Here is a 24003-nt window from a genome sequence, read left to right as displayed (position 1 = left end):
GGTCACGCGCATGGTAGGCTGGTACCTTCCCATTCTTGAGGAACCAGCTTTAAATTCATCTCTTAGGGGAGCCCTTCCCTGACACTCTTTGGAGTTGATACCCAGCTTAATGCCCCCTTCCTTTCTAGCACTTCTTGTCATTTCCACGTATATACATATTTACATTCCTACTCACTTTTTCATCTCTCGCATTTGACGGTAAGATCTGTGGGGCAGGACCCACGTCTGTTTAATTCACCACTGTGTCCCCAGCACCTTGCCCAGTTCCCAGGTCTCAGTATAGATGTGCTAAATGAATGAATGAACCGAGAGGGGGTATCCCTTCGCTAGAGCTGGACTGACATGCTGCAAGATGTTTTCTTGTGAACACTGGTACTCATCAACTGTTTCTGTAGTCCTAGACTCTTCTCTAAAGGAGGCTGATAGGGATGTTGAAGTATGTAGACATGCAGACAGAGCAGGACTCAACATAGTGGCACAGAGGTCTGGGTATGTATTTATGAATACATTGCGTTGGCATGCGTACTTATACATGTAAGTACTAACATGCATCTTATAAAACTTTACCCTTTCCAATAGTATTTTCCAGTCTGCAGCATGCTTTCCTGTAGATCACTCATTTGGATCTAACAACACTACCATGAGACAGGGCAGGGGGCATTATTCCCATTTTGCTGGCAATCATTTGTAAAATATCTCTAATTAAACCACATTATTGCCAAGATCAGGGAGCTGCTACCCAGCCGGAGAGGGACTTGCTCAAGGTCACACAGCAGGTCGGGGTAGACCTGGTATTAAAGCAGACCCTCTGTATCCCAGTGTGCTTTCTACATCTCCAGAAGAGTTCTGGGAGGGGCCTCCCTATGTATCAGAACCTCCATGACCAAACGATGTGCAGGAGGTTCCACTGAGCCATTTAGAATGCCCGTCTTACATTTGGTAGAAATGGCTCAGCTGCTAGTTAAGGGAGCTTCTCAGAGAATCCAGCTGACTTGGTCATTAAATGCATGCTTCCATATTTTTTAGAAGGGCAATATTAGTGTGCAGTGGCTTATTTAATTCTGGCCATCCTTGTTTGTGCCATTAGAAAGTATGATCATTGTAATGCTATATTCTTACAGTTCTATATTTTTAGTTTAATTTCATTTTCGTTTATCAGTATAGTACACCCCTGCTGGCATGTCATTTAATTGTCTCTCTGTGCTAATGATGATTCTCAAACCTTTTACAGAAATGATTATATGGTAATACCAAATATGATGGTGAATCCAAGCCATCATCATCGTAATAGGATCATAACGAAACTCCCTGGGGTGTCCCTTCTTGCAATGTTGTTGCAGGAGGGCAGGAACCCACTCAGTTTCATAGTCTTGCATTATCAGAAGATCCTTGCTGGAGACCTCTCATGGGGAATGGGCCTTTTTTGGCTCTGACACTAAGCTACTGGGCAAAGTAACGAGTTGCAAAGCAGGGGTCTTTCTGGTGAGGCTGGATGGTCACACCCGCCAGGGGGACAGCTGATGAGAAGGACGAGATTAGAATAGGCGGAAACCAGGCATGGCCCTTTCCTTCCCTTGCCCATGCCCACTCCCTCGTGCAGACCCTCATCGCACAGGCTGGTATCTGCGGATGGTCAGAGGAGGGTCATTGGGTCTGCCCGTCTTCCAGCAGGAGTTCTTCCCTCTCTCCTGTGGACGTGAGGTGTGCGCCTCATCGTGCCAGGTGCTGCGGAGGTGACGATGGAGGAGAGGATGTCCTAAAGGCTGGGAAAATTTGAGAGCTCTTAAATATCGTGGGGTTGGAATGGCATCTCTTTGGGGGGTAGGGGTTGGAGAGGAGGACCCTGTTTACTGGGAACCCCGAGGAGGAGATGGCTGTCAATCCCTGGGATCAGCAAAGGCTTTCTGAAGTGAGTGGCTGAGCTGTCTTGAAGACAAGCATTTGCTGGCTCAGCAGAATTGGGGGCGGCGTTCAGGAGAGGGCCATTCCGGGCAGATGCAACCCCAAAGGCAAGGAGCCCAGCGCTCAGGGAGGCTGGAGCAGACCCGTGACTTTGCCATCCTTTCACGCCTTGCTTCAAGGAGGCGCCTCGGAGCAGGCTTTCCATCCTTCCTCCTTCCCTCTGGGGCCCAGGAGGAGTGAGGAGAGGAGAGCGTTCTCCCATTGTTCATGACTCAGAAGCAGGCTCAGGCGGGCGTTGTGGGAAGGCAAGTTCAGCTCAGTAATTAGGAAGAGTGCTCTGAGAACGCCAGCTGCTGGGCAGGGATAAGACTTCATTGTAAGATAGTGAGCTCCCTGTCGTGACTGGCTCAAACACCCAAAGCTAGTTGGACCAGGATCAGAAGGCACCCAGGGGTCCTAACTACAAACAGAGTGCTCTTTTCACCACCCGGAGGCCTGGTGGATACCCCACCACACACCACTCAACGCTGAGCCTCGAGGGAGGCCTCAACTGATGGGGACACGGACTCGCTGTTTCGTATCTGAGTTTCATTGTGATGAGGAAACAGGAAGCCGTGAAGCCAGGCACTTCTTTTATTAGCGCTTAGAAGACTCCTGTTGGAATAGCTCAGGGGTCTGGGCACATTGGTCTATAACCTCCTTGAAGAATGTGATGAGAAAAATACGTATACCTATGTGTATATATATGCCTATTTTGCATTGCTTCTCTGAGAGGTTGCTGTCTGCCCTGCGGGGTCTCAGAAGCGCTTCTGGAGGGCAGACTGGATGTTCTTCAGCAGGCCCCACTTAGCTCGGTTCTTCCCACGCCCGTCCGGTGTCACCACCTGCAAGAAGAAGCAAAGAGCCGTGGCCCCAGCCGCAGGAGAAATGGCAGCCCTCGAGAGCCGGCTCTGCTCTGTGTCAGCTCTACAGACATCATATCATTGACTCCTCACGGCAGCCTCATGAGGCAGGCCCCACTGGACCCATTGTACAGCCGAAGAAACTGAGGCTCAGAAGGATTAGGTAGCTTTCCCACGTCCCAAAGCCAATATGGCTCAGGTCCCACTTCCTCCAAGGCAGCTCATGTGACTGAGTGCTGATGACGGCGATGGGGCTGTGACCCCAGATGGCCTTCACCATAGAGTTGTCCCCCATAGCCGACCCCAGTACCTGGTACTTATCTCTTACAGCTCTTATCAGTTGTATGTTTCAGCGAATGTGTTTGCCTTTCTTATTAGACAGTGAGCATCTTGTTTGGAGTGTAGGGGAAATGATAGTCTTTCATCTCTAGACCCAACACAGGTTATGGAAAGGGAAATTTCTTGGAAAAGTGGAGGAAAGGTGAATAGAACCATAATACATAAATCTACCAGTTGTTTGTCTTTTATGCAAGCAGAAACACTTTCTGTTATCTTTGAGTCCAGTGAATGGTCAGTGCTACCTGGAAAAGAGGATTATAGGGCATGGAGGTGTTAGCTGGATTCTCCTGGAAGTCTCACCGACACGGCTGGGTCTCCATGCTCTACCCTGAAGGTGGCAGTTTTCTCCATTGCTCTGGTCTGGCAGCCTTCCCATTCCTTCCCAATACACATTTACTGAAGAGGCATTTAGGGAGCAAGGTTGAGACCCAGGCATGAGAGACAGGAATGGACAGAGCCCTGGATCGATGGGCTCTGCCTAGGTGATGAGGGCTCAAGTGGCAGATGGCATGCGGGGTTTGGATGGTGAAGTGGAACATTTACCCAAAACACAAAAAAGTCTCTAAACACAAAGCTTTTAACTATCTGTGAATTCCAAAAGGAAGGAGAAAAAAATTAGATGCTTATTAGCATTATGCTCTCTAGTTTTACAAAATTTATTTTCAGTTTCAGAGAAAACAGGACTGCCTGCAAGGTACAGTCATGTTATGACAACGGATTACCTATTGCCCGTAAAATTGGAGATAATATAGAGCATGATAACGTAATTGAGACAGTATAGGATATAAGCACAGAGCTATTAGAGGGCAAAGAGGAAGGATAGCAGTGCTGCCAGGGGTCAGGAATTGACTCATGACAAAAACAGGATTTGAGCTGTGCCTTAAGGCATAGTTGGGATCCCGAAGGCAAAGACCATGTGTGATGTGTGAATGGGCTGGGAGGACTGAGAGATGTCTATGAGCAAGAGGGTCCAGGTGAAAGAGAGAAGAGAAAACAGAGAACTGGAACTTGAAATATTAAAGGAATTGAGGTAGCTGGTGTCCTTTCCCCCACAAAAATGCCCCAGGCTCCGATGCCCCAGTTTTCCAGATGAATTCTACCAAACATTTCAGAAAGAGATCTAAAAAATAAAAAAGGAGTAAATGCTTTCCAGCTTATTTCATGAAGCTGGTGTAATATTGATCCCAGAACCAGACAAAAACAAAACAATATAAGCAAGAAACTATAGGTCCAATTTGCTTATGACTATAGATTCAATAATCTAAAATAAAATATGAACTGTCTGAAACCAAGTATACTAAAAAATAATACACAATGTTCACATAGTGTTTATTCCATGAATGTATATAGGGTATCGCATTAGAACATCAATCAATGTAATTCATTTCAGTAATAATGACTTAAAAGAGAAAAATCATAAGGTTATCTCAAATACCACAAAAAATTCATAAGGTTAACCTATTTATGTACAAGCTCTTAGCAAATCAAAAATAGAAGGAAATTTCCTTAACTTAATGAAGATTATACACCACATAACTAAATAAAAAATCATAGCTCAATGGAGAAAATTTAATAACAGGAATAAGATAAGGATATCTACTATCATTGCTACCTTTTTTTTTTTTTTTTTTTGGTACTTGAGGTCCTTGCCAAAGCTATAGCAAGGGAAAAGGAATAGAGGTTCCAAAGAAAGAGATAAAATCATCAATCTTTATAGATGATAGGATCATATGCCTGGAAAAAGAAGCAGAATCAGTAGATTCTCAGAATAATAGTAATAAAAGAGTTTATCAAAATTGTTGGAATCAAGATTAACCTACAAACACCCATAATTTTTATTCTAAATCAGAAACACATTAGTAAAGACAATCAAATATAAAATAATATTCATGTATCAAAAAAAATCTTTAAACTACCCAGCTTGTCCTGGATTGCATAGTATTTTATAAGAAAAAATTAAAAGCCTACAGGATAATTTGAGTAAATGGTCAGACATATTACAAAAATAGCAATTCTCTCCAAATCAATTTAGAGACTCAGTGCTTCCTAATCAAATCCTAGCCGGAATTTTTAAAAAAAGGAATTCAATCTACTTACATTAAAATTAAATGAAGGAATGAATTTTTGTGATTAGTTAAATAAACCTTAAAATAGAAAGAAGGGTAAGGGGCAGATTTGACTTAGCACTTTATCAAGACAGGAATTAAAAAAAAACAACAACGATAAAACCAGTGCGGTATTGGCATAAGAACAGACAACTAGACTAAGGCACTATAAATGGAGAGTTCAGAGGAAGACTCCCAAATATATGGGAATTTAATATAAGACAAAAGTGGCAACCTTGAGGAAGTGGAGAAATGACATTGCTAGATAGATGTATTGGGAAAAGTGGCTCGCTCACTAGATGGCAAAAAACAATATCCCTACCAGTGCTACATACAAAAGTGAATTTAGATGGATTAAACACCTAAATTTGAAAGGTAAAATTTGTGATTTAAGTCTAGGGAGGGACTTTTCAAACAAAACTCCAAAAGGTTAAACTATAAGGAAAAATTTAGTTGATGAGTTTGATCGCAGCAAAATTGAAGATTTCTACTATTTCGTGAACTATATATAATTTGAACAAAGTTAATAGACAAATGTCAGAATGGGAGATGATATTAGCAGTGTCAAAAACCATTGTTTTGAATATATAAAGAATTCCTGATGATCATCTAGAAAAAGATAACAAATACAATAGAAAAATGGTAAAAGGAGATGAGTGGGCTGTTTAGAGAAGAGGAAATCTTCAAAACTAACAAGCACATAAAAATAAAATTACTGTTCCAGTCATCTTTTTCCTGTCCTAACCATAGGCAGGCAAATCATACTGATGGTGATAATGATTGTCTTAACATAATTTATCTAATTCCTGATATAAAATAAAGGTAAAATAGAATACATACTGTTTTCCCACTAGGGATTTTACATGACATCTATCACTCTATCATTAATCCTGGGTTTTAATCTTTTTATGGATCAAGTTACATTTCCACTCAACCTTATGGAAAGAATATGAGTATTTCCCCTTTTAATGTCTTCAGATTCCTGAAGAAAGCTTCCCTTTGTGCACATTTAGAGACTTATTGTTTAGAATTTTGAAACAGAGATTTGAACTAAAATGAAAATCACTGGAAAGCGGTTTTTTTTTTTTTTTTAAATGTTCCCACTTTTCAAGCAACTTAGGAAAACCTCCATACCATTTGATTGAGACAAACCTGGGGAGAGAGGGATGTTATCGCCTTACCCAGGAAAGATGGACCCAAAGCAATACATGAATAAAGAGATAATTTGTGTATTGGGGAAAAAAAAAAACTAAGGAGATGTCACTTTATACCTATTGGGCCAGCAAAATAGCTGGATTATGGGGATTGGAATATAGGACCTCTCATCTATTTCTGATGGGAGGATATACATATGTGGTCAAATAAATTATGCACATACTTTATGACTCAGTGACTTCACTCCCTCCTATACATCCCAGGAAAATTCTCACTCTCCCGTTCCACCCACAATCTCATGATGCCATGCATGAGGCCGCTCACTGCTGCATACTGGAGTCACCTGGGTGTCCATCCTGGCTGAGTAGACAGGTAAAATGCAGTGAACAAATGCACATCTGAAGGATGAGGCAGCATTAGGGGTCAGGGGCCAAACGTGCCTAATGACGTGGATGGATCATAGAATGTTGTGTTTAGGGAAAAGAGGTAAGAAACAACATAGGTAACACAAAGCTATTTGTGTAAGTTAGTAACTCACACATACCAAGCAGCAATACACATCGCTTAAAAATACATAAAAACAATAAAAGATCATATTCAAATGGTTGTTTAAGGAGGAATGGTTGCAAAAGGGAATGAATAAGAAAGGGTCTAGCATAGAACCATGTTGATAATGGACTCATGGTCTGTGGCATATGATAAACACAACCTTCTGTATCTGCTGTTAAAAAATAGGTCCAACTTGAGCCTAAATTACTCTCACTTCAGAGTTTAAATGTGTCTGGAGGGCAAGTAGGGAAGGACCATAGGGATTTCTTTGCATGAAGGGTCAAGGAGCTCTTTTGAAAAGAATGAATCTTAAGGAGATAGAGAATGCAAACCATTTTTATTTCATTTGAAGGCATGGAGCCCCTGTGCATGGGAGGGTGTGGGGTGGGTCTGAGGGTACTTATTCTCAGTATAGAGTAGTGTTGGATACACAGCTTGTCCTCTAACCCTGATCCCTGATGATGCATGTCTCAGCATGGGGAGAGAGGAAAAACCCAAAGGGTGATTTCATGAACCCAACATTACGTCACCAGGAACGCAAGGCAGCCCTGCTCTGTGGCTGGAGTTTCTGGCCAGAAAGGCAAGATTGCTGCAGAGACAGCAGATGGTGGGACTACTCTGTGAGCACAAGTAGGACCCCTGATAAGGACTCCCAGGACAGACTGTGGAGGAATTAGAGGGGAGGGGTGTGGATGGGGGTCATTGCATGTTTCAAAAGCCATGGGGAAAGACCCAGAAAAGTCCCATTTAAAAAAAAAAAAGAGGTATGAGGGCTTGAACCTGGCACCTTGTATGTGCAAAGCAGGTGCTCAACCACTAGCTACACCTGCTCCAAAGTACCATTTTGATGTAACCTGGACATTCAGTTTATACCTTGTGATAGGTGGAATAACGATCCTCCAAAGATGTGCACGACCTAATCTCAGGAGCCCGTGACTATGTTATGTTCCATGGCAAAGGGCAATTAAGGTTGCAGATGGAAATGAGGTTGCTAACAGCTGACCTTACGATAGGGAGAGATTATCCTGGATCATTGGGTGGGTGCAATGTAATCGCCAGGGTTCTTAAAAGTGGAAGAGGAAGGCAGAAGAGAATTAGAGAGATGGTAGCCTAAGAAGGACCTGGACTAACATTTCTAGCCTTGGAGATGGAGGAAGGGATCATAATGTAAGGAATAGAGGCAGCTGGTAGAAGTTGGGAAAGGCAAGGAAACAGATTCTTCTCTAGAGCCTCTGCAGGGAATGCAGCCCTGCCAACACCTTGACTTTAGCCCAGTGAGATCCATTTTGGACTTCTGGTCTCCAGAATTATAAGATCATACATTTTGCATTGTTGAAGACACAAAGTATGTGGTAATTTGTTTCAGCAGCTACAGGATACAAATACATGGATGGAAAGATAGATTTTTGCCAGGAAGATTTCCTGGAAATGGCAATTCTCTAGTTAGTGGGAGATAGTCAAATTAAGTGGACTGGTGGTCAGCTGGTATGTTGAGGATTACAGGAAGAGCAGCAGGAGAAACTGAGGCCAAAGGATTACATGACTTTCCTAAAAACATATATCATGTCTTAAAAAATTGGACCCCTTCTTTGGCAGAGGTTCTCAGCTGGGACACTGGGCAAAGAGGAGTGAGTAAGACCGACCAATATGGCACCTCACTCACACTGCTTACAGCCTAGTGGAGATGGGACTGGTGCCCAGAGCCAACACTCTTTCCAGTGCACAGTCTTTCCTCTCACAAATCTAAAATTCAGCTCTCATTCCTGTTGGTTTTGACATCACGCTCTGAGATTGAGGCACTAACTTATCCCCAGGGCTGAGCCACCCTGCCCCAAGGTTGTTGTGTCTGATGGTGGTACAGGGGGACAAAGAGCTAGCTGCAGCTTTAGACCCAGGTGCAGGCTTCCATTCAGCTGCTCTTCTGTGTTACATGAAGCCAAACTCTTTCCCTCTCGGACCCTCAGTTTCCTCAACTGTGAAAGACAATTACTTCCTGCCTTTCCAAGTGGCTGGGAAAGTGAGAATGAATCCACAGTGTCAGACACAGAGTCAGCCTTCAATAAATGGGATCTTCAGAAAGCATTAAACTTTATTTCATGCTTGACGTCTTACACTCCAAATAAAATTTCTTAAAAAAAATCAACAAGCCTCAGCCTATGAAAATCAAATGAAAAGGTGTTATTTCACTTTCTTTACAAAAGTATGAACAATGGAATACTGCATTTTGGATAAGAAATGATTCTCCTGCCTCACTGCAGCATTTTAAACAAAACCTTTCAGGGATACCTGCACAGAACTGATGCCAAAGGAAAAATATTTTGATTTTATAGGAACAAGCTGATGTTATTACTTTTATGAAGCTTTATAAATGTCATTCAAACACACCATCTTATTTTCATTTGCTTTTGAAGCCTTTACTTATGCAAATCATGACAAATGTTAAGGAAACCAGTGTTTCCCCTGGAATGCTAATATAATCACAAAGAGGGGAGGAAGAATTACTTCTGAAAGAAAAATCTATATTGCAGCTCTCTGTGTCAGAAAAAAATGAAGCTTCCAGAAAACCTCATTAATTAGGGTTCTGCTCATTTGGAAATTGTGTTAAAAAGCAAAGGGACTGGAATGAGTTCTTTCCTTACAGAGAGTGTAAATTAATCGCATGAACACAATTTCAGGGACAATGTTATTTCTTGACTGATTGTATTAAAACGCTTAAGAGCTGGCAGACATCTTATTGTACTTTGTAATTATTAATTTCATTTATTAATTTATTTCTTTACTCTCTAATTTCGACATTTCGCTCACATCTTCATTTGTGTGGCCACATTTTCACTCATCTGTTCATTCAGTAACCGTTAAGAATCTGCTATACGCAAAGTGCTGTGGTAAGCACTGCAAGAGAAACAAAGATGAATTAGATGTGGATTTTGTTCTCAAAGAGTTCATAGTTTAAGAGGGACGACAAGATATCGACCTAGGAAAGGTCTAAGTGGGACTGAGACGGCAGACTGGCAACACATTTCCCTCTCTTCATACTGGCCCCTGGCCCTACCTTCTAAAAATAACAGAAGATGTATTTGGGGGAAAAAAATTAGAGACGGCTTTGGAAAATGAGAGGGCTTCCTGGGCAAGACGTATTTGAGGACTTCCAAAATCCTGAGAAAGCAGATGGAACTAGATAGAAGGAAAAGCCCGTTGTGAACAGCTCGTGCTGTGAAGGGTGGCGGCAGTCCTGGGGAGCCGTCTTCTGACGAGAATTCTTTGAGGACAGAAGGGCTCTGGGACAACCGACAGGGTCACTGGCTGTGGGTGGTCAAAGCAGCCAGGTGGCCTTTCCCACCCCACTCATCGGCTCTTGTGTGGGGTGAGGTGGGTGCTGGGCTCCAAAAGCAGGCACTGACCCCTGGATGGAACTGAGAGGCTCCCCTGACCCAAGGCTCATTGCTGGTTTACGGAGCAGCAGCATAATCCTGCTCCCAGCCTCCCTCACGTCTTGGTCTGTTAGAGGCCAGACACTGAGCTAATCGCTTTATAGGCAAGATCTCATGTGACCTTTGGAACTAGAGGACAGTCATGTGGTGGGTTCCATGGCCTTATCATCATCCTATAAGAGCTGCATCCAGAGTATATAAAGAAAACCTGTCTGAGAAATAGTGTGCTCAGTACCTTGCAGATGTCACTCCACTGCCCAGGACCGTTCTCATTGATCGCTCTAACTTTGAATAGATATTCGGTGTTAGGGGTCAGGTTGTGCAGCTCAAGATTCTGTTGCATTATGTCCCGAATTTGCCCGCAAAGCTCTGTCCGCACGTTGTTAGGAGGGGAAGTGATGACTTCATAGAATTCCATCTCAAAAGAGTCCACGTCTTCTGTTGGGCATGTCCAGTAAACCTATGGAAGAAATAACATGTTGGTACAGTACTAGCACATGCCCGTCAGCTTTCTTTCCCCTAAAGATGTGCACTCTTGACTATTTATGGGGGTGAATTTAAGCTGACTCCATTCCCTTGAGCTGCTGATTACTTTGAACTAGGCTCATGCAACAATCTTGGAAGGCCGCGTGGTGAGCCTGACATGATGTTGCCACGTCCCTCTGTGTTCTGTTACTGGCAGTCGGCATGGAGGTGGCCATCCTCCTTCTGACGCCACTGACCAATGGAGCTACCATTTATCAAACACCTGGTATGCACTGGATTCTGTGTCAGGCACTGCGATCCCTAACTCGGTCAGTCCTTATAAATCCTTGGAGGATAGATATTATTATCCCATCTCACAGATGAGGCTCAGAATGGAACTTCCGATGGAACCACGCAATACCAGAAGCTGAAAAGTTCATCTATTCCAACCCTCTATTTTATACACAAGGAAATGGAGTTCCACAGAGGTGAAATGAGGTATCAAAGTAATGAGAGAGCATTAGGAACACATGAATTAGGCCATGTTCCCACTCAAAGCATAAAATATCGGCTCCTGTGAAGATACATTAAAAATATAATTAAAAGATTAATATTTTATTTTTTATAATAATTGCATTTAACAAATATCTCATGCTTTTATTAAAAAATTAATGTTTATTTTATCTTTAATAAAATTTAAGAAGTTATGCAATTATATTAATGTATAATTATTTTTATATATTTATAAATTTTAAATTTTATGACTTATAAAAATCAACTTTTTTTGAGTACCAAAACAAAACATCCTCAATGTAAAATACTTGAGAAAAAATTGGAAAAGTATAAGGAAGAAAATAAACATTACTCATAAGCCCACAATTTAGTTAATAATTCATTGCTGTTTCTTTCTAATTTTGGAATATATATGTCTAATATGTATATACTCACACACACACACAAATGCACCTAATTTGGATTATATTACATTTATTCCTGCTTTCTTTCAGTTATTCTATCTTCCTATATCATTAAAAATTCAGTAAAGCACCATCTTTAATAAGTTCCCCACAAATGATTTGATCCTTCTATAGTTGAACACTTTAGGTTATTTCTAATTTTCTACTCAAATAAATAATGCTGTAATAAACATTTTGGGGCATGAGTCTTTACCTGAATTTTTAATCGTTCCTTTGGGAAAGGTTTCTAGAAATAAAATTAAGAAGTTTTTAAAAAATTGCTTAAGGATTTTTAAGACATATTGACAAGTTATAAAAGTAATTTTAAGCATATCATTTTCCTAAGCCAAAATCCTAAAGATGACTGTCAACTATAATTTGAGAGAGATGTCAACATTGGCGTCTTCTTTTGCTTTACTGAGCATTATGATTCCTGCATGAATTCCGTGACCTTAAAATAGGAATCGATGAGATTTTCACATTTAATCCCAGTGTCTAGTAATATTCTAGGTATCCTTTCTTAATGGTTGAGAGGCACACACAGTACCGGACTAGCGTTTTCTGTGTTGGCTTCTTGCTTGAGCTCATCCAGGGTTGACTACTAGGTGGTATGGGGTGGCTATACCCCAAGCCCATGTATAGGGCAGACATGAATGGTCCTTTCCCTCCAGAGCAAGACCCTGCCAACCTCCCGAAGGGTCAGAGTTGACCTGGAGATGTGTCCTAGTGCCATCCCTGAGCCAATGCCACATACACTGTAGGCCTTGTGATCTAGCATGGTTTGGAAATGTTGGTTCAGCTGTGCAGTGTGGGCATCTCTTATGTGAAGGGCAGAAATACTGAGTTGTGTTCTGACAGCACAAGGGACCAGCTTTGTCTGTGGGCCAGTAGCATTGGCAAGACCTGGGAACTTGTTAGAAACGCAGATTCCCTGGCTCCACTGAGACCTACTGAAACAGAATCTGCATTTTAAGATTCCCAGGTATACATTAATGTTTGAGAACCACTAGTTTATACTTCAGGATGCTAAAATTCTTTGGCAGTATTCTCAGATTATGGGGCCAAAGATGTGCTCTGCCACATGGAGAGAGGCTCTGGGCTGGTCTAGATGTCCCTGTAGGAAACATCAAGGTGAAGCAAGATAAGCTCTAATGGAATACCTAGCTGAATGTTAATATTTTTTCCTCCCTACATTTTAATAGAGTATTCTGTAAACACTTGAATTTAGGTTCAGCTGCATTTGGAAAGACATGTCCACATTAGGTCATGGGGGTAAAGGGGAGCCATGTCTCCTGAGGCCAGTGTGATGGACAGAACCTCCCACCCCACCCCAAATGATTCGCAGGAGATAAAAGTTGGACTGCCTTTGAGGAATAATCTTTCAATCATTTCATATCATGGAGAATCTGAATATTTTCTTTAGAAAGGTAGGAATTTAGAGGAATTACAACTGATAGATACTGGAGCTTGCACTTCTAATCCCAATTTAGTGCTCTCTCCTCTTACAAATTTTCCTTTGGGAAATATTACGATCCCCATGTAATTCCTTCAAATTACTTTGGTGTCCCAGGTTGGCTTCTCTATTAAAAGAGAACCCATTTTCTGCCTTTCATTTGGGGTTGCAACTTTCAGAGGTATGTATTTCTGATGATGGGTTAAATAAGTTGACTTGCTCAAGTCAATCTTGGAATACTAACGATTCCGGGAACATATTCATTTTGGACGTATTGACAACAAGGAGTCCAGAGGAGCAGATGTGAGTGACTGGATCCTAGAGGCTAAAAAGGTAAAGGCAACCTTTCTGGAATACCCACTGCCATTCCTCCCCTCCACCTTCTCCCACCTTCCCCACGGGGCCCAGATCCTTTCTTACCTTGGCAGCTCTTGGATACACCAGAGTCTGGTAGATGACAAGAGGACCTGGGGTCTTCACAGAGCAATCATTGAATGAGTACCAATGGTGGAAGCTGCTGCTGTTCTGCGCAGGCTGGCCTTCTGCGGTTGTGCTCCAGTAGGTGTAGAGGCCATCTGTGGGCTTGCAAGGTGTGGCAGACTGGGCTCGCCCGTAGGCCTCCAGACCCACCTTGGTCTTCTCACCGGAGGTGTTGAAGGACAGCAAGGAGGAGCTGCGCTGGTATATCTGCTGGTTGGTGAGGCTGTGGGTGCTGAAAGTGACCTTCCTGGCGATCATCATTTCCGAGTGTATGGGGTAGGCGGAGGGCAGCGAGTCCCCGGAGGAGCACTCCTTTTTGGGCCCTGTGGGGAAGAGCTCATGCATAGCAGCGGAGAGCTCCACAAAATCCAAGGGCATGCAGTGCACCGAGTGCAGGCGGAGCTGAGGGTCTGGCCTGAAGGTGCTCTGGATGCCGTCCTCAATCTGGTCCACCAGCATCTTGGCAGACTGCAGGAATGCCACTTGGCCCGTCTCCTTCAGGGCTTCCTTCGAGTAGGCGATCAGGCCGTCCATCTCGTTCACTTTCAGGGTTGTGACATACACATATTTTTCAATCTCTTTCTGCCTGGACACCTCCAGGTTCTCTATCTGCTCCATGATGATTTTCTCTTTCTCCTGAAGAATGCTGCGCAGCTTGAGAAATCCATTTCGGATCTCTTTCCGCTTTACCTCCTTGTCAGCTTTAAAGCTGTTTTTTAAGATGTTGAACTCCATTAGGTCGTTGTCGATTTCGTATCGGACTGCAAAACAACCAAGTTAGTGACTTCAGTTAAAATTTTCGTCTCCCCAGAGGTCAAGGTTGGTGGCAAACTGCAACAAGTTACCTTGAGCTCCAAGGAAGCGAGTAGAGTGGGAGTTGAGAACTTGTGGCTGGTCTGAGAACCCCTAGATTAGATTTGTGAAATGGATTGGGCTTCCCTCAGCACACCCTGTCCTTCCTCATTCTCGTAATTCTTCCCTCAGATGTAACTAGCCGTCCCACCCTGGCATATTTCTACCCCATAACAGTAATCCCTGAGGCCTTGCCTCTGAGGCTGAAAGTTCAAGGCCACCCTTGATACTGGTTTTCACCCGACTTCGTTAGTGTGCAAGTTGGACTAGAGAAGCAGTGATGCCGTGAAGTGACCTGGCCCTGCTTTTCCCTTTATGAAAGTAAAACGTTGGCAGGATTAGAACTAGAATTCCTGAGGACTGCCTCTGAACACGCCTTGCCTCATTCACTAAGAAGCCAGTCCCAGACAACAGTGGGAAATTAGCAGTTTTCCTTCAGGGAGGCGGCTCTTTCAAAAGCGCTTTCTCCATGGGGAGGGGCACTCGTGTCTCTCTCATGGTTCAGCTGGGCTCTCTCTCTCGTCTTTCCCCCATTTTCTTCCAAGGAAAGGTCTGCTGTTAAACCTCAAGGGGAGCTCAAGGCTATAGGTTTTCTTTTTGGGGTGATGACAACGTTCTAAAATTGTAGTGATAGTTGGACCTATCTGTGAAAAGACTAAAAATCCACTGAATTGTAATAAACAAGTAGATGAATAAACAAATCATCAACACAACCCACACGATCCAATTCATCCTGTACCCTCTCATGGTACGTGGATTTTACATTTACTCAGTCACTCAACAGATATTTACTAGATGCTCATCACATGCCAAGTGCCCTTCTAGGCACGAGGGATCCAGCTGTAAATCTGAGAGGACTGTGACACCACCGAGTGGAGGATGGTAGGACATGGAAGCCAGGCACGTCTCTGTCTGAAATGAACAGCTCTGTTGGCTTTAAAAGGTGTAGGTGTCAGGCAACAGTTTGAAGAGAGGCCACCTTTTGGTGGCATATGCTATCGTCAGGGTCCTCCCCGTGGAAGGCCAACTCTGCACTGAACTGATTGACTATAATCTTCACCAAATTTAACTCAGGCGTTGGGGGTGACCATTTGCACTTGGCTCTGAGCACCTTCCTGGGTCCAGAGTAGGCTGCTCCTCTGTGGATGGCGGTCATCGTAGCAATGATGTTATTTGAGTTAGAGAAACCCTAGAGCTCCATCAGATGAGGAGCTCTAGGGTGTGTAGAAGGTGCTGGAAAGGTGCTTGCTGAGCGAGACCCATTCTGTCTTCTTTCCTGTCATCTTCGGGGTCAATGTCAGCAATGTCACTTTCTGGCCTGGTGGTCTGCAACCCCTACCCTTCTGCCTGCCCCCTCCTCACACCAGCTCAGAAGAGACAAGGAGGAGATGCAGATGGGGCTGAGCAGACAGTTGTTCAGTGGCTCTGGGAAGTACTCCCCACCAACCCCCCAAGTGCAAACCCTACTGTGACTTATGGCAGCTGAAATTCCACATTATGGATTCGTTTCTTTGACTATTCAGTAGTTACCTGCTGTCAAGGATACTTGGATAGGAAATTCCTTGCTCTACTAGAAATTAGTTAAGGTTATGTAGAGCAAGTCTTGAGAGGTAGGACAAAAATCTCTGAGATGAGGGGGAAGAGAAAAGGAAGAGATCAAACGTGAGAGCACCTGGAATCCTAAACCTTCCAAATATGACAGCTCTGCAAGAGCTAGTCTTAGAGCAAGGTCAAATCAAGGTCACTTTGAGGTAACACACTCAAAACTAGCTACTATTTATTAAATACTTATTATGGATCCAGCCCTTATATTATCACATATTATACGTACCTTCTTATGAATAAGCTATTGCTTCCATCTATGGATGCAGAAACTGATGCTCAGAGGGGTTAAGTGGCTGTCCAGGGTTACACAGAGAAAAGAGGGAAAACCAGGGCCTGTCCCAAGTTCCACTTTCTACCTCCAGAGCTTATGTTAATTGCTCCACTTACGGCCTTCAGCCCCCTGCGAGCACCTGAATCACCTCGGGGAACTTTAAAAAATATTTCTTGGCCTCATCTGCTGAGATTCTGAATCTGTTGCTTGGAGTTGGGGGCTCAGGAATCCAGGTAAGGGAGTTTGCAGCTAGGTGTAGACTTAATCCAAGCAATCACCTCAGGATCTTGTTAAAAATGCAGATTTTTGTACAGGAGTTCTGGGTAGGGCTGAGATTCTGTGTTTCTACAAGCTCTAGCTGATGCCAGCGCTGCTGGCCCTTGGACCATGCTTTGAGGAGCAAGGAGCTAAACTTCTGAGCTCCCTGTAATCCAGTGGTTCTCCGTCTTGACTGCGCACTGAATCGCATGGGAAGCTTTTAGAAAATCTCTGTTGCTCAGACTGTACCAAACCCCTTAATCTGGGGAGTGGGACACAGACATCGGTAGTTTGATTTCAATGTGCAACCAGCATTGGCCCCACAGCTTTAAACAATCAGCCCAAACTGGATCTTTGCTCCAGGGTTCAGAGTTTCTTAAAGTTTGTTCTCAGATCAACTGCTGTACTTGGGGATCTGGTTAAGAAGATTCACGGCTCCTTTCCAGAAAGTGAATCCAATTCTCAAGAGCAAGTTTGAACCTTGGTTAAAATTCTTGTCCAGTTCCTCCAGCAAGGATGGACATGCTGAGTTCTTCACCTACATCTAACTGAATATTGCATGGTGGCGGCTCTTGTCCCCACTCCACCTGTAGGGCTCTCCGGAATTTGTACTGGCGCCCCTTTACCCTGAATCGAACTTCACGGCTGAGTTTTAGGTGCCCTAGACTCTCAGTGGGCTTCTCTGTGGGGAGACCCAGGTATCCCCGCAGATGTGCAGGACCACAGAAGGCTGTCGGCAGCGGCCCCTTCCCCATGCTGAGCCCCCCAGGGACTCCAGCAAGGCCCAGGCCTGGGCATGCAGTGAAGCCCACCTGAGAAGAATCAGCCCTTGAGAAAGCAATGGAGTGACACGGTTGCCTGGTAACATGGCTCCTGGAGGGTTTCCTTAATACAGAGGCTCTGGTGGTTCCCAAACGGAATAAATGTCAATTGAGACACAGTGTTTCTGGGTATGAGGCACTCGAGGCATTGAAGGCATTCCTGAATTATTCAAGCTGGCGAGCGTCCTGGGTGATGTGATAATTAGCAAAGCCTGTTCTGACACAGATAGCTCTGCACCCAAAGGGGACCCTTCTCTGCAGCTCAGGGAAAACCTGCCCCTTCTCATACGTGTTCAGAACTGTGTGAGTGGCAAAGACTGAAAAATCAGATAAAGTAAAAGGACATGCTTGACTTGGTTCACTTTGGTCCTTTAACTAGAGGCCACACTCCTTGAGGAAATAGATCATGGGTTCCTTTCCATCCTTCAATCTATCTTTAGATTCTGGCCACTGTTTAGCACAGAGTAGGCCATCAAATTTATGTGGAATTGACATGAGCATTGGAGTCAGATAGACTGGTCTGACCATTTAGCAGCTGTCTGGCATTAATTACTTCTCTGAACCCCATGGAGGAGATTTTAATGCTTGTGGTTCAGGATTATTGAGATGATGAGATTTAATATGCTGAGGCCTGCTATAAAGGAGGTCTCTAGACAAGGGAGCTTTTATGGGGGTAGGCGGGAGGGCCCTGAAAGGATTCTTGGGATTCTCATGTCTAAGCAGGTGGAAAAATGCCTGGAAATCATGGAACTTTTTTTCAGAACCTTATGAAATATTGTTGCTTCCATCTTGGAACCTTGGGTCAGTCTCCCTTAGAGAAACTATAAACATATTATATGCAGCCAATATAAAATAGCCATGAGGAGGCAAGCTGTTAAATAGAACATTATTGGCTGTTTCTGAGTTTTATTATTTCGTGTTTGCCATTACTTTGTTATTTGTAAGTTTTGGGGAAAATTCTTGGGGGAAAACTTAAAACTGAAATAATTCTCTACCGTGACTTAATTTTTCCCCTTACAAATTGGGCAACTATTGAAGGAATCCAGCTTTCGTGACGACATTTCTCGGGCAGGCTCACAGCACTTTAGGGTCCTGTGGACTCAAACCCCTCATTTTCCAATAGGGAAAATGAGACCCCGGGATGTGAAGGTTATAATTGTACTTACAGAAGCTGCGCGCGCTGATTAGGTACCAGATACTCTTCTGTATGATATGCAGAGAGTAACTCATCGGATCCTCACAAAAATACAACGAGGGAGTTATTGCTGTTACCCCAAATAGCACAGATGAGAAAAATAAGGTGCAGGGAGGTTAAGTGGCTGGGGGGGGGGGGAGTTGCCAAGGGTAGCCCACCCCACCGGGGATTTGCAGGGTGGCTCAGTGTTTCCCGGGACTTCCAGGGCTTCGCCAGGTGGAGGTAAGACCCTCACTCATTTTTCCCGCCCGTGTCTGAAGCCGGCGGGGGAAGGAGGGGTGCGCCACCTGCTTTGAACTTGGCGATGGCGCTGAAGAGCGCGGCGGCCCTCTCGGAGCAGGCGTCGATGAGGCCGACGGTGTCGTGGCCGTTGTGGAAGGCGGTCTTGCAGAAGGCGCAGAGCAGCTCGTGGTCGGCGCGGCAGTACTCGACGATGCGGCTGGACGGGTGGTGGATGCAGATCTTCTCGTCCTGGTCCTCGGGGCTCGTGTCCACGAAGACGTGGTCCTGCATGGCCACGTCCGAGTGGAAGGCCTTGAGGCACTCGTTGCACAGGTTGAGGCGGCAGGTCACGCAGCGCTTGTAGGCGACGCGCCGGTTGCGGCACACCTGGCAGAGCACGGGCCCCGACGAGCGGTCGAAGCGCCACTTGAGGTAGCCGTGCTCCTGCATGTAGCGCTTGGCCAGGCGCCCGCGCAGGTAGTTCTCGGGCAGCTGCATCTTGTGGCTGTAAGGCATGCAGTGCGAGCGGCTGCACACGGGGCAGATGAGGATGAAGAAGTTCTCGGTGACCTCGGCGTGCTTCTGCAGGCGCCGCAGGCACTTCTCGCACAGGCAGTGGCTGCAGGGCAGCATAAACGAGTGCAGGCGCAGCCGGTTGCACATGGGGCAGGTGAGATGGTCCACCAGGTGACCCCTCCCCTGCGCCTGCTTGGCCTCGTCGATCTGGGAATCGCTGCGGCCGATGTGCAGGGCGGTCTTGGAGCTGAAAGTGGGAGCAAACGCAGGGGATTCAGGAGGCAGGCTCAGGAGATCACTTCTCAGGCTCTGAAAGGGCGTGAGGGCACTGCCAGGCAGTCCAGGGTGCCGGCGGGCCCGGACCTGGCGGCCAGGGTGCCCGGGTTCTGAAGCTGCCCCCAGCACCTACTAGCTGGGTGACCTCAGAAAAGTTAGCTATCCTCTCTCTGCCTCTTGCCTCATTACAAAATTAAAAACTATGGCTTCTAGAGAAGCTTAAATGAAGCTAATACCTTCAGAGCAGTCCCCGGAGCCCAGGAAGTGCCCTACAACTGCTCGTTGTTACTTCTGAACAAGAGGAAAGCAGATCTTGACTGCGGGGCCTGGCCTGGGGCTTTGAGCTAGACCTGGGGGTCTCCTGTTGGACATAAGAAATATCACCCACACTGGCCTCAGACAAGGCCACCATGTGGCTGTGATGGATCGAGCAGAAAGAAAACAAGAACATTGTTCCAACCACACACAAGCCCAGACTTCCTCCATCATGGCTAGTATGAGTGACCACTGCTGCTTTACCAGTTGCAGCTGCAGGCTCACTCTGTTCCTTCCACCTTCTAGATAAGATTAAGATACTCATTAAGCGATTTCCCCCCACTTCCTCTCCTAACACCAGCCCCAATCCTATAATACCTTATTAATGCTCTTTTACTGAGACGCCTCACTGTTTCCTGTGGTGTATGCTCTCACTTATTTCAGTGGGTCAATAAATCCAATTTTGTCCAACTACAGGTGTGCTCTTGGTCGTTTCTGCCAGAAGGTTGTTGGCATTATCCTTGTACCTAGACTGGAACCCATAGGAGTGGGGAGTAAAGGGCCTTTCCTGGGGCCTTTCCTGGGGGCAGCTGGAGGACAGGAGCTGTGCCAACCCTGGAGACCTGTGCTCAGACCACCGGATCAGTAGGTGAGGGGCAAGAGTGTGATGGAAGGCACCGCTCCTCCAGCCTCAGCTTCTTCATCTGGAAATCAAGGCTTACACTTGTACTCCCTTCATGAGATTTCTGCAAAGTCTAAAATTCACGGTAAGTGCTTAAATGCTGGTACATACACGTGACCGTTATAATGACTTGCCTCTGCTGCTAGCCAGCGAATGCCCACAGTAGAGGAGAACAGTGGTCAAGTCCTTGAAAAGTGTGTGTTTCTAAGTCTTGTGCGTGCGGGTTAAGATTCTTTGTCTTTATGCCAAGTGTCTGGGGCTCATTTCATATATATTGTAAGTGCTATGAGTGAAATAAAAGCTTACTCGTAAAATTCAAGTATCTGTTCTAAGAGCTCCGATCAGGGCAAAAGCAGTGTATGAAAAGAAATGGCTTAGCTGTGGGAACGGAGGTGTGAACAGAAACAATTTGTGACTATCTTTTCACCTCTGATCACATCAGTAAGGTTTGGGTTTTTATCTTGACTCTGTGGCTCGGTTTCCTTCTGCTTTTGCCTTCTTGCCTTTCCTGTATGTCCCTGTCTCCGGATGATTTTGATGCACAGCAAAGTTTGGGAGCCTCTGGCCTCAGCCATTTCTTCAAGGTTCCTGTCAATCTTGACCCTCCCCTGCTGAAACGGCCCGAGCACCTCTCTGTGGCTGATACATGGCGCAGAGAGCAGTTGTGAGGGGAGGGGAACGTGGTCAATACTCTCCACACCCCAGAATTCCCTAACTTGTCTCCAGGATCCCTACTTGTGTGAACACCCCAACGAGAGGTGCATTGGTGGAGAGTCTACCATCCACTAAGCCTCTACGGAGTGCTTAATTGCAACACGCATTATACTCTTCCCCAAATCCACCAAACCCTTGCTTACAGAATTGCTTTTCTAGCCTCAAAAGACTCCTTCTGTCTGTCTCTCCAAATTCTATTATCCTGTAGGGCTCAGCTTTGATCTTTTCTCCTCTAGGAAAGTAGTCTGCCCTGACTACTCCAAACTTTGCTCGTACGTGCCATAAAAGACTTGTTTGGCCAGAGCAGGAAGGGATATGTAATGCCTGGCATAGGGGGCTAATGCCCCCAAGGAGTAACTGAGACCACAAGTGCTAGAACTTCTGGATGGGAAGGAACAGAAGGCTAGCAGGAGTTCACTGGGGCCGTGGTACTTACACAGAGGTCAAAAGTGGCCTGTGGAAGTCGTTATTTTGCCCGAGAAATGGTGCAGATAATAAGTCCCGTGGAGGGAGCGTTAGAGCAACTTGCATTTTAAGATCGCATACCAGATTACAAAGCACCTCCAGTTCATGGCATGTATGGGGAGACTTTGTTTTGCAGTATAGCGTTTTAAAGTTAAGACCACAGACCCTGGGTTCAAATTCTGCATCTCAAGAGCTCTGTGAATCTGGGCAAATTAACCTCTCCAAGGCTTGATTTCTTCATCAGTGCAATGTGGACAATGCAAGGGTTAGATGGGGTCATGCCTGCAGTGCCTGCAAGTTCTTTCACACCTGGGACGAGCTGCTCCTAGTGGGTGCAGATGAGGAAGTCAAGGGTCCGAAGACCACAGCCCTCATTCAGACAACTGGTAGAGCTCCGAAGTGGAACTCAGGTCTGTATGTGGTTCATAGCTGTTTAGGGTATACTCAGTGCTACAAAAGTGTGACCGTCCTTTTTTGCAGATGGCGAAATGGGCCCACGGACTGCACTGGTCTGCCCCGTGGGCCTCCGAGCCGGCCCAGGGCCCCCAGCTTCCCTTAGCCAACCTGGGTGCTGGCACTTACGAGGTGCCGATGCTCTTGAGGCGGCCCTTGCGGAAGGTGATGGTGGCATTGCGGCAGCAGCGGCTCTCGTAGTAGTGGCACTGGAGGTTGCTGTTGGCCGTGCAGCAGCACTTGCAGTTGGGGTCGTTGGCCCAGGAGCAGCAGCACCAGTGGCAGTTGGGGTTCTCGGAGCAGGTGCAGTGGCAGCACTGGCAGTTCCGCTCATCCTTGTAGGGGCAGGGGAAACAGGTGCAGTTCCGCTCCGAGGTGAAGAGGAACTTGCAGCACAGACAGGAGCACAGCCGCGGGCAACACCTCTGCCATGTACAGCAGGGTGAGCAGACACACATAGCAGTCTCCATGGCGCCTACATGATGGCAGCCCGCCCCCTAGGGCTTCTGATGCCAGAACCCTGCTGTCCCTTCTCCGGTGGAGGGGTCCCTTCCCCCCTGATGAGGCTGTCAGCCCGTGGCTGCAACAGGTTGGCTGTTGTGGGGCCTTCACAGGTGGTGTCCCTACTGGGGCGCTCAGGGGCTGGCATTTACATATATCAGCCTGAGGGCCTTTGCTTATGTCACAATCCCTGTCTCCCCACCTTTTCTCACCACTCTGCATAGGTGGGGCCAAAGGGCGGCACCTGGGGTTGGGAGCAGGGGGGCTGATGGACAATTCATGCTTTCACGGAACCAGCTTCAGGAAGTGCTGCAATGATACCCTGGAGAGTTGGCTGTCACTTGTCACCTTTTGGATATATAGTGGATTTCAGAAGCTATTTCTCCCTGCTTCTGGACCTGCAATTTGGAGAAGCTGACTCCAAGGTATGTCTTCACAGGCTGGAAGACCTGGGTAAGAGTATTTGGGAATGTAGACTGACATGTTTTCCTCTCCTTGGGCTTTTTCTGCATAGATAGAACTCTTTATTTGATAAGCAAAGCACAGTGATTATACACACTAGCAATGCCACATTTAAAGGTCTGTCATGATTTGGAGAAAGATTCAAAGGGAAAAAAAGACATAGGTACAATTGGGCATCTCTTTCTGTAAGTTGTTATTTTATCGATCATTGCAGTCACTGCTGATTTTCAGGAGGCTTCATGCTTAAATGTCTCTGGATATTTCTTGGCTTTTCTGCAGCTTCACAGGATCTTGCTGAGCCTCAAGCTCTGTTTGCTTCTCCCATCCTATCTCCATTCTAGTATTTCTCTTTCATAGAGAGTGGAATTCTACATGAGGATTCTTTGTGTCTAGACCTCAGGTTTTAGAGGAGAATTTATCTTTCTACTTTATGTAGCTTGCAAAGATTGAAGGGGCAAAAAGTTCATGATCATACCACATTATGGTATAAGCACTGTTGTATTATTTTTCTACAAAGAAGCAGAAATGGGAGTTGAATTTGGATGCAGAGGTTTATTGCATAACTTATTATCTCTCCCTATGATTATCACCTTTTTAATAGGAAAGACTATTCACTGAGTGCTCACTCTGTGCCAGTCACGAATTGCTTTTAGATTCCTGTGAGTGAAAATCCTAAATTGTAGAGTATTAGATTTATTTTTTATAGATACTACTAAAT

At 45.3% G+C, this 24003-nt stretch overlaps 1 protein-coding gene across 3 annotated transcripts; it reads right to left on the bottom strand.

Moving 5' to 3' along the window:
• Positions 1-1375: 1375 nt before the first annotated feature.
• Positions 1376-22939, bottom strand: TRIM42 (tripartite motif containing 42). 3 transcript variants are annotated; one of them, XR_009185417.1, is made up of 6 exons: positions 22452-22939; positions 19027-19724; positions 13678-14498; positions 10619-10843; positions 2634-2786; positions 1376-1763 (listed from the first exon to the last, which is right to left on the bottom strand). XR_009185417.1 is itself a non-coding variant. In XM_004447990.2 (5 exons), exons 1-5 carry the CDS (start codon positions 22790-22792, stop codon positions 2700-2702), a joined length of 2172 nt encoding a protein of 723 aa, XP_004448047.1. In that variant the 5' UTR covers positions 22793-22939; the 3' UTR covers positions 2522-2699. The 3 variants fall into 3 exon arrangements, 2 of the variants coding, with proteins under 2 accessions (XP_004448047.1, XP_058151052.1); XM_004447990.2 differs by lacking the exon at positions 1376-1763 and having other exon boundaries at positions 2522-2786; XM_058295069.1 differs by lacking the exons at positions 1376-1763; positions 2634-2786 and adding an exon at positions 9661-9844.
• Between the last annotated feature and the right edge of the window lie 1064 nt (positions 22940-24003).

The sequence above is a fragment of the Dasypus novemcinctus genome, chromosome 4 (assembly GCF_030445035.2).
Source record: "Dasypus novemcinctus isolate mDasNov1 chromosome 4, mDasNov1.1.hap2, whole genome shotgun sequence".
In the NCBI taxonomy this organism is placed as follows: Eukaryota; Metazoa; Chordata; class Mammalia; order Cingulata; family Dasypodidae; genus Dasypus; species Dasypus novemcinctus.
This window is presented reverse-complemented; position numbering and strand designations above follow the sequence as displayed.

Coding starts and splice junctions, on each gene's coding strand:
- TRIM42 (XM_004447990.2), bottom strand. CDS start 22,792: ATGGAGACTGCTATGTGTGTCTGCTCACCCTGCTGTACATGGCAGAGG. Junction 10,844..13,677: donor TGTATCCAAGAGCTGCCAAG/GTAAGAAAGGAT, acceptor TTTCTTCCATAG/GTTTACTGGACATGCCCAAC. Junction 2,787..10,618: donor AGTGGAGTGACATCTGCAAG/GTACTGAGCACA, acceptor TTCTTCTTGCAG/GTGGTGACACCGGACGGGCG.